The sequence below is a fragment of the Phaethon lepturus genome, unplaced genomic scaffold (genome assembly GCF_000687285.1).
Source record: "Phaethon lepturus isolate BGI_N335 unplaced genomic scaffold, ASM68728v1 scaffold19314, whole genome shotgun sequence".
Lineage (NCBI taxonomy): Eukaryota > Metazoa > Chordata > Aves > Phaethontiformes > Phaethontidae > Phaethon > Phaethon lepturus.
In genome coordinates this window covers 4,418-15,170 of record NW_010535690.1, presented here as the reverse complement: position 1 = coordinate 15,170, position 10,753 = coordinate 4,418, and the positions used below count along the sequence as shown (strand labels likewise).

Genomic DNA, 10,753 nt, shown 5'->3' with positions numbered 1-10,753 from the left:
AAGTTGTCCTCCATGCACTCCAGTAGTTTCCCGGACTGCTTGCAGTTCGCTGTGCTGCTTTTCCAGCAGATGTCTGGGCGGTTGAATTCCCCTATCAGGATCAGGGCCCGTGAGCGTAATGCTTCCTGCAGTTGAAGAAGGAACTCTTCATCAACCTCCTATTCTTGATTGGGTGGCCTGTAGTAGACATCAACCACAAAGTTTCCTTTGTTGAACCACCACTTTGCAGAAGGTCCAGCTGGGGAGCATGGTTAAGAGTGAGACAGGCAAGCAGGTGTTTGTAAGGAGAAACAACAGTTACATGTATGTGTCACTACACATGTTGATAAAATCTTGGACTTTATTGCACAATAACTGTCACACTTTTTTCCTGAAAAAATGAGCTGCTGCTTAAAGAGTACAATCTTGACACTTACTTACTCTGCATTTGTTTTGTCCAGAACTGCTTTGATGATGGCTTGTGAAGCTGGTAGCCTTAACATGGTGGAAGCCTTCCTTAGGAAAGGCGCAGATATCAGTTTAGTAGATGTCTTTGAACAGAATGCCCTGCATTACTCCAAGCTCTCTGAGAATACAGGGATCCGGAATCTCCTGTCATCAAAGTTATCTCAGGATGTGGGTATGTAAGAGATACCGATCTGTAGTTTGTCACTTGAATGTTTAGCAATGAACAAATTTGCTTCATAAGGTAGCCTGAAAATTTTCAAAAGCCACCTTCAAGATGGTCTGGCTGAGGCTTCCTAAAAGCAGGAAAATGTGGTCTTTGCCATAGATGGTAATATTTAGCATGGGATAAAGCACTGAGCAGGACAAAAAGAGGTATTTTGGAAAAAAAAAAGGTAAGCTGATGTAGCAGCATCGTGAAGTCTTGCATACAATTTGGAATAGATCCTCTGTTATTATGTGAAAAAGTGGAACATATAGCTCCTCAGTAGAGGAACTGGAGAAGGAACTAATGCAGAGGACTTTATGGTCAAACTAAGACAGATTTCTAAAGTAGGAAGCTAATGTGCAAGAATGGTGCGAGACTGTAGTAGAATAAGTATTGTCACAATCCTTCGAATTTTATCTCGATATGAAACACAAAAAGCAGCAGAGAAAGGATATGGTTCAAATGGAATTTGGAAATTAAAGTGTATTTTCCAGATTTCAGACAGGGAAAAAAAAAATGAAACAAAGCGTTTATGGCATGGGAAGTAGAGCTGAGAGATGGGTTAGGAATGGCAAATAACTTCTTTGATAGATGTTCTTAATACTACTTCTTTTCTGCTTCACAGATATAAAGTCGCCGACAAAAGCAAAGCAGGTATTTGCCCTTTTGGTTTTAAAAATACTCGGGCTACATAGGCTTGTAACTTAAGAAAAAACAGTAATTGACATGACTAGAAGCACTAGTAAAGGTCACTGTGAGATGCACTGCCATCGACTACTCTGTAATGTGAAAGGTTTTTGTTGCTTATTTAAGAAATGTGTTTCAGGAACATCGCTTTTAGACTTAGTTTCTCTCTGTAATAGCAGCCAGCACCCTCAGTGATAAAAGGAAGGGAGGATGTGTGTGTATGCACATGTGTGCTGGGAAGATACTCCACTTTTCTCATGTGTAATGCAGGATCTTGGCTCTTGCACTCCTTATCTCTTCAAACTGTAGAGAAGATGATCTAGAAAGGTTCTCTGTTTCCAAAACACATAATTAAAAGTTATACCTGGCTACATCTTACTGGACACCCCCACCTGTGAGAATCTCAGCAGATTTAGGCAATTAAATAAGTTTTTTACATTTTTTTATTTAGTATCATGATATCTTGGAGTGCAAGTATCTTGTAGACCTGCTGGTGGCTGGAAAGTGGATGAGAGTGTAATGCATTGGTTCATTCCTTCTCTGAGTGGAGAGGTGGGTTTTTCAGGGAGCTCAGGCAGAAGCTGATGGAGAGGAAATATGGTAGCTGTTAAGAATTACATGACTGGACTATGTACGAATGGAAGTATTTAAGATCACTAGTGCTAAACCTATTGTCAGCTTCTGCTTTTTCACTAAATCTTGGTTTTTTTCACTGAAGCATGGATTACAAGGGGGCAGCTTCTCATTGTCAGACATGTTTAATATCTTTGTGTTAGTAGAGATGTAGTCTTTACATAGGAAAAAAATGATAAGGCACTGCATGAGCTGCTAAAGTTGATATTAATGGGGGGGGGATATATATATTTTTTTATAAAACAACTTGCTTGGACTATACTAACCAAACTAACAAACCTACCTTTTCTGGCTGGTGAAACTTTCAGCATGATCAAGGCTCTAAATTAAGTTCAGAAAGAAGTGGAACTCCAAAAAAACGCAAAGCCCCACCTCCCCCTATCAGTCCTATTCAGGTAAAGAAAACACCAATTTTTAGATGCTTTTAGGGGGTGAAAAGCATTTTGAGCATTACATGAATGATGTAGGCTGGATTTGCTCTGTCACTGTTATTTTATATGCCTGTCTTACTGTGAGAGCTTTTCCTGACATTAGGATGACACCATGAAAGCACATGTTGGTTAGGTTGACTAAAAAAATTGCTTGAAATATAGCATGATCTAAGATACAACTGTACAAATTTTACTGTACAATTGCTTCTTCCATCTAAAGTTGAAGGTCTCCTAGCTTTGCTGACTTCCATAAGTAAATGATTATGTATATTTTAAATATACATATATATGTACACATTATTATATGCATATATACATATGAAAGTAAAATACTAAAAATAGATTTTATATAGTATCAAAATGCAGTTTAACAGTTAGATTTAATCTTAAACAGGAATGTTACCTGTATAGCAGCTATACTGCATGTGTAATACTGACTCAGAAGAGTACTGAATTATTAGATCTGCTCTTTGAAACTAACCTAGACTTGTGACTTACGTTAGTGCAGGGAAAAGTACTCTTTAGTGTGTGTGTATGGGCATGTGTTAGAGGTAGTTATATGTACACATATGTATACATACATATTTATATAAAATCTTTTACCGATTAGTGATTTGTCCTCTCCACACTCGTCAGCTTCAACTCTCATGACTAGAAAAGGGCAGGTTTTCTTTGCTGACCAAGTGTGCAAGATATCAATGTTTTCTGTTCTTATTAAGCTTGGGGAAGGAAAGTACAATACCTTAATAATCTAGTTTGCTGACTGCAGAGTCTCCTGTGAATTAATTAGCTGAGTTTTAGGAACAAACAGGAATCCAAATCTGTTTCAATGTAATCTATAAAGCAAATGTGGATTACTTTAATATTTACTGAATATGTAAATAGAATTAGTCATAAATTAGTACTTGGGAATATGGTTATGAAAGTATTAATGCTGTGAGAGCTCATTACCTAATACCAGTGAAGTGCATGGCATTGTGCAGTGCAAAAAGTAGAGACCCTTTCACCAAATACATCAGGGAAATGGGTGCATGTGTTCTGTCTGATCTTCACCTTATGGTATTGAAGATTATTTTTTTTAATACATCACAATATATTGCAATTATTTATCACAGGGGCTGCAGACTTCCAAACTATCTATGAGATAGTTGCCCATGTTTCATTAACATTTAATGAGAGCTGGGCAATGGAACTTGAATGCATTTAGCGGACTTTGAAATACTGGCCACATGCTACAATTAAACAAGACCCCAGAAATAAAAGAAACCCACTTTGCTGGGCTTTATCCAGCAAGATCTATACTGTCTATACTTCTCTTTGGTGAACTGTCCAACTTTACATCCACTTTCTGTGAAAGCATTTTCTTTTGGTGTCTCAGCAGAAAGAATTCAGCTACTTGCATCGAGATAATAAAGACAGACTGAGTGACAGCACAACAGGTATATAATAACACTTAATCCTTATTTTCATATTTGGTTAGGTGTTTTAGGTGGTGTGAAATGTTGAAATCTGGTCAGAAATCCTCTGTGCCTTTCCGCTTAGAATGTGAGACACAATAAGTATTGGGAGTAATGTTTTGTAATTTCACTAGCAACTCCCCACCAAAACCTCCTGCTTCTATTGGGTGATCTAACACATTTTTTGGGAAACAGTTTCTAGGAACAGTCTGCTTGCTCACTACACTTAGTGGTCATGGGAACAAACTGTTTAATTTGAAAGGTTAGAATAACTAACTAGCTAACAGTTCAGCTTTTTGAAAGCTTTTGAATCTTTTTTTTTCTCCAAAGGTGCTGATAGTTTATTGGATGTGAGTTCTGAAGCTGACCAGCAAGATCTACTTCTGTTGATGCAAGCAAAAATTGCTTCTTTGACATTGCACAATAAGGAGCTACAGGACAAATTACAGGTGGCATATTTTTGTGCTGTTCTAGTGCTCTGTTAATCTGCTAGAGCAGAACAAAGAGCTGCTTACCATTTGAGAGAGATGTGCTGTGAAGATAATTTGACGAGCTTGTTGGTGGTAAGATCATGGAAACACTGCCCCAAAGGATTAAATCAGTGTCTTGATCTTCTCACTTTTCCCATAAATTACTGAATAACTTTGTTTATTATGATAACCACTTTCTAAAAGATGTTAACAGTTGTGTTAGCAGAATTTTAATTTGCATAGCTTTGATTATTTGCTTATAGAGATCAGCCCAGACTTTCAGAGGAGCTTACCACTTATTGCCTTCTCTCGCTGTAGATGATTAAATGGGAGCAGCTGGGTTTTGAATTTTTCTAAAAACTTTCTTCCATGGTGCTTTAATTGTCTGTCTCTGTAGGATGTGGCAAGATTTCTTCTATTCTAAAAAATATAATTATGTACTTGTTTTTATTGTGCAATTGTTTGGGTTTCTTTTTGCACAGGAAAGAACACCTGAAGAAGTTGATTCAACCGTAGAATCTTATCTTTCAACCCAAACAGAGTTTGATCAAACAGCAGATAGACAAAGTGAGTTCTCAGCTCAGGAGCTGAAGTCTACATTAAATGCCACCGAAATTCAAGAAAAGTTGGCAAGTCCCATTGAAGTAAAAATGAAGTACCTCCCGGAAGACTTAAAGGATGTGCAGAGGAAATTAGAGAATTCTGAAGCCAAAAGAAAGCACATAGAAGCTCAGGTCCAGTCTAGAGTCCCAGAAACAGATCATTTAAATAGCACAGACATTTCAGAAAATGGTTCTGATCTTAACCTGAAGTTCCAAGAAACTCAAAACAAGTATGAGGAAGCTATGAAAGAGGTTTTGAAGCTGGGTCTTTTTTCCTCTGAAAGTGAAGAAAACAGTTCTGAGCTGAGTAGGTTGAAGGTTACGTGTGAAGAAGTTGAAATGCTTAAGCAAGAATTGAAGAGAGCATTGGAGGAAAGTGAAAGACAAAAAGAGAAAGCGAGAGCGCTACTGAAAAAGTTTGAAGAAAGAGAGCAGAATGTGGCAAGCAAATTGTCTGTGGAAGAATGTGAGGAAATAAAGAATTCATATTGTTCAGTTATTGATAACATTAATCAAGAGAAAGCATTGTTGATTGAGAGGTACAAAGAAGGGCAAGAGGAAATTAAAAGGCTACAGGACAAGCTGACAAATCAGACACAGTTGGAATCTAGTGCTGAAGCTGGAGAAATGAAAGATGCAATGCACAGAATGATAGATGAGCTCAACAGACAACTTAGTGAATTGTCTCAGTTGTACAAAGAAGCACAAACAGAACTTGAAGACTATAGGAAGAGAAAAACTCTAGATGATATAGCTTTGGACTACATTCCTAGAGATGAACATGAAAAACTGATGCAGGTAACAAAGTCTTTGAAATACAAAGCAGAGAATGAGTTATCAGAAATGAAATCTCAGTACACAAAAGTATTAGATGAAGCAGAAGAACTAAAGCAACTGTTAGACACTCAGAAACAAAACTCTCTGCCAATTACTGAACACCATCAGGTGATGAATGCACTCAGAAATACTGTAAAGGAAATGGAGGAAGAAATAAATGAGCTCAAAGGACTGCTTACCAACAAGGAAAGCGAAGTAAAAAACTTACAGAAGGAATTACTGGAAGAAAAAGCTGCAATTAATGAAGCAATGGTACCCAAGGCTACATATGAAAAGCTCCAGTCATCATTAGAGGGTGAAGTTAGTGTTTTGTCATCCAAACTGAAGGATGTAATCAAAGAGAAGGAAAATGTGTCCTTAGATGCTATGCAACTGAGAAGTGGAGTTTTGCACTCGAAAGAAGAGAAAGAACGTATGCATACTCTGCTTGAAGCAAAGGAACGGGAGGTGACTGGTCTTCACCAAAAGTACCATCAAGCTCAAGATGATCTTCTTGAAATGAAAAGATATTCTGAGAGCTCATCAAAACTAGAAGAGGATAAAGATAAAAAGGTTAGTGATTCACTACAGTGGAGGGGATAGTACATGAGTTCACACTGCAAAACATGTTGGATGGTGCATGGGTGACCTAATAGACAATGTTGTGTCAAGTGTCACAGAGTGGAGTAACTTCTGAGTGCATATGCCCATCTAAAAATTCAGATATCAGTCAAAGAAGTTTTCAATATGTTTGACTTTAAAGTTGGTTTTCCTCCTCTGTGGAAATATGCATGATCTTTCAATTTACCTCTTTTAAGTTCTGCTTAGGTTGGGTTCACACTATTCAGACAACTGAAGTCAAAGAAGTGGGATTTACAGCAGGAAGAGATTCCAGAGGAAACCAGAAAACAAAATATCAGAAAGGAACAAAAATTCACTATTCTGAGTTTACTATATCATCTCAACCTCAACATGACTTGACTATTTTTACTCTGCAACTACCATATCTGTCACTACAAATTTCTTTATAAAAAGCTATGTATTTTGTTGGCTGTGAATAGCTGGCCTATGTTTGGTATGTTTCTGTCTTGTGTTCAGCAGCAGTGTCTGTAAAGGTAGTAAATGCAATCCTTGTTTGTAAATATTGCTGGCTTTCAGAACAAGGAATGCATTTTGAATTTACTCGACTAGGAGGGGGGACAGAGAAGCATTGTAACCCTTTGCTTACATGATGTCTCTGTCCATTGAGTTTACATTTTGTTTTTCCCCACTTCTTAAATTTAAGTCACAAATACCCCCAAGATGAGACCCACGAGTATACAGTATGCCTTGTAGCTTTTCATGAAAACCTATTTTTTGCCTCCCTAGATCAATGAAATGTCTAAGGAAGTTAGCAAATTAAAAGAAGCATTGAACAGCCTTTCTCAGCTTTCCTACTCAACCAGTGCCCCCAAAAGACAAAGCCAGCAGCTGGAGGCATTACAACAACAAGTGAAGCAGTTGCAAAACCAACTGACTGTAAGTGTGATAATTCATAAACTGACCATTATCCCCAGTTCTCTCTCCCAAGATGTTTGTGCCATTCTTGACCGTGCCTTATTTAAAATGGAGCACAGTCAATGAGTACAAGGAAAGGAATTTTCATCCAGAAATTCTATAATGGTCTGAAACATTTAGGAATCTGCAAGTCACAAATTGCTCCTCAGAAATAGTCTAACTAAAGAAAGCTCTTTTCCCCAATATATTTCCTCAGATCAATAGTGGAGCAAAGTTCCTGTACTTGTAGTGGAATGTAGTGTCCAGACCTGCTGCTGAGACCCTGATTTGTGAAAAATATGGACAGTGTGCAGTGGATTTGTGTATTTTCTCAGGAACATGTGGATTGATTCATCAGCTGAAGTCTTTTTGGTTTTTTTAAGCTGAAATAAGTTTGACTTCTTGGAAGAAAATAGTCACTGAAGGCATGAAGTTTCAAATCAAGCAAGTCCATGTGTTTATAGGGAGCACAGTTTATTCTCTGAAATTCTGAAGTGCTTAAAGATTTTTAAGATTGTACTTGTTTGTGCATGAAAGGTCTAGTCTTCTAAGCCAGGTTGAGCCATAATTGCTATTTCCAAGAGCTTGCATGTCCAAAAGAGCATTTTAATTCACTGCAGAGGGTGAAAAGAAGGTAGTGTCCGCCAGAGGTCTTTGAGAGATCTGGAGTAACTCTGAAAAGAAAATTCCCAGACTTAATGGCTTACCTGGTGTTTGTTCTCCTACCCTCCCCAGCAGACAGACTGAAGAGTCAATATGTATATGAGCCAGAAAAATTCCCTTGCAGTGGGGAGAAATAAATAAGACTGCGTCCTGTCAGTGTAAAGGCCCATGGCTGTTTATTATCCCAGTCCACCAAGTCCAAAAGGAACCTTCATCTCCCATTGCTCAAGGACCAGCAAAGTAGTGTAAGGTGCAAAGATATGCAACACATTAAGAAAGTGTGTAGGATTTAAAACAGGACAGAAGCATTCTTTCCTTCTTGTAGGCTAACTTTCCTAACAGCTTCACATTTATTTGGAAAGATGGCTTCTGGGATGTGGCAGTCTGTGGTCATGAAAAAGGTGGTTGGCTTTCCTTGTTTGAATGTATAGTAATTAGCTGAGGATTTCATGGGTTAAGACCTTTGTAAGCATCTCTTCTTCCCTGGGAAGGCATTAGCTGACAGATGGGTCACTGACATCACGGAAGAGCTCAGTTGCAATTGAGGGTTGATTTGTCAGAATATTGTTGCCTTTCCTCAACTCTGGTTGCTGAGAAGTAGAGTATGTGTTCATTCCACATCTTTGCAGCTCAGCACTTCTTACAACTGGTGTCATCTCACCAGCTTTTTTTACTGGGATGGGTAGAATTATAGCATTTCTGTGGACTACGCTTCTGAGCAAATTATGTTTGGATGGCTAGTGGCACAGTACTGCCTGAGCTGGTTTTCCATGCATGCATAAGACTATGGTTTGTAATTCCCCAGAGCTCCCTAAATCTAGGTGGAGAGTTCTGAATTCAACAGTTCTGAATGCTCCGTGACTTTCTGCTTAACTATTTTCTAGGAAACAAAGAAACAACATCAGGAAATTGTCTCAGTTTACAGGATGCATCTTCTCTATGCTGTGCAGGTATGGTTGCATATTGTCAGTTACAGAGTATTGGTATTTTAATGAAAGACGTTTCTTCTGTAAATCTAGTAAGAACTTTGCGTGTTTTATCTACGACATCCTACCCAAAAGGTATGACTGTTTAAGCACAAATTTAACACTGCTTCCTTTTGGGAAATGGATGTAATTACTATACCTCAAAAATAGTTTGTAAATCTTCTTAAGGAGTAGAGAGATGTTTGAATTGAATTATCTTTTCTTCTTTCTCCCCTTGTCTAGGGTCAAATGGATGAAGATGTCCAGAAAGTGCTTAAACAAATTTTATCGATGTGTAAAAGCCAATCACAGAAAAAGTAAAGAAAAAGGCCAAGGAAAACTCCCCATTTTTAATAATCCTGTTATCTAGATTTGCCTTAACATAAGATTTAAAAATGGCAATTTGCTGCTTTTGTGTTATTGTGCTGTTTGTGAGGTGGATTTGTTTGTCTGTCTCTACCACTTCCCATGTGCATTTGTGTGTGCAGTAACTAACACATGCCTGCTTTTCATATCCAAAATGCAAGTATGTTCTTCAGACTTTTTACTTAGGCCACTCCATATCATGTTTACCCTGAAAGTACTTTCTGGTTTCCTCAAATAGAGGGAGGTTAATCTGGAGGAAAGCACTCATGTTGCCTGGGTAAAGGTGAAATTCTCCATAAGGTCTTCTGTACTGTTTATAAGCTGCATCTTGTTACTGGGGAGTAATTTAGTTGCTTGATGTTGTAGCACTCAGATTCCTGACATTTTGCCTTATTCAGTCTTTGGCAGAGCAGAAGTTGTTGTCCCAAATATGGGTTCTTCCACCCAGTGTGCAGAGAGACGAAAAACACACAGAGCCGACATATTTGCTTTTATTCTAAATCTGCGCAGAGTTGGGTGCTAGGTGGTAGGCCCACAAAGCTAGCACGCCTCAGTTAACACACAGAAAATATTTATACACTTCGAGCAACAGTTATCAGTATTTTTTAAAAGTTGGCTCTGTTACCCTTGTTCCCATTGGCTCTCACAAGCCTCATCTCCACTTAAAGTCACAGCATCCTTCTTTTTTTCTAGGCAAGCTCAGTGAGGAAGGGGCTTTTGTGAGGAGGGGGCTTTCCCCACACAGGGGCAGGTTTCTATTATGCATATTGTATGTTAATTAGATGTTAATTAGGGTAGTTCACTGAAGGTTCATTAGTTGTGTTCCTTTTGTGGTTATCTTGTTCCTTCCCTCAAGGTTGCACCTTGTTAACTGCTCACAGAGACTAAACAATTCAGCTTCATTCCTTGCATGCCTTCAACAAAGTGAGCCTTGCAGCAGTGAGCAGAAGTAGATATTTATGGTAAACCAGAACATCAAACAGCTACACTTCTTCATGTAATATTTAAGATTAACACACCATAAGGTAGCTGTCCCTACCCATCCAATGCATTGAGTACACAAAAATCATACTTCATAGTTTCCTTGAACTGTCTGATAGCAGAACTAAACTATTTCAAAAAGCAAAATCATTATTTTATTGAAGTTCTGTACAAAGCAGTACAGAAAGGTCTGTATAAACAACTCTTTATGATAGGTTTAGCTATCTATGCAAGTGTTGGTCATGAAGCTCAGGAACAAAACCAGAACATATACTTTAGACAAGGCATTCTAGTGAACACGGTATGTTTACAGTGAATGTCAATGCCTCATACTTCCTAACCTCACTTTTGGAAAGAACAAAAATATTCTTCAGTATATTTTTATTGGCCCTCTAATAATTATTTTTTTTAACTAAAAATTTTTTTCTACATAATGTTTGCATTAAGCTTATTAACAAATTTTTTTAGGTAATCGTGCTTTAGAGAGTTTCTTT

General features: G+C 38.0%; 1 protein-coding gene across 1 annotated transcript; it reads left to right on the top strand.

The window, feature by feature from the left end:
- Positions 1 to 440: 440 nt before the first annotated feature.
- On the top strand, positions 441 to 9,499 carry RAI14 (retinoic acid induced 14; the record flags this gene model as incomplete). Its single annotated transcript, XM_010285935.1, has 10 exons — positions 441 to 619; positions 1,278 to 1,306; positions 2,281 to 2,366; positions 3,008 to 3,086; positions 3,782 to 3,842; positions 4,191 to 4,309; positions 4,813 to 6,321; positions 7,117 to 7,266; positions 8,832 to 8,897; positions 9,156 to 9,499. Coding segments are annotated over 10 exons (2,356 nt in total), but the record flags the coding sequence as incomplete, so codon positions are not given.
- Positions 9,500 to 10,753: the final 1,254 nt, after the last annotated feature.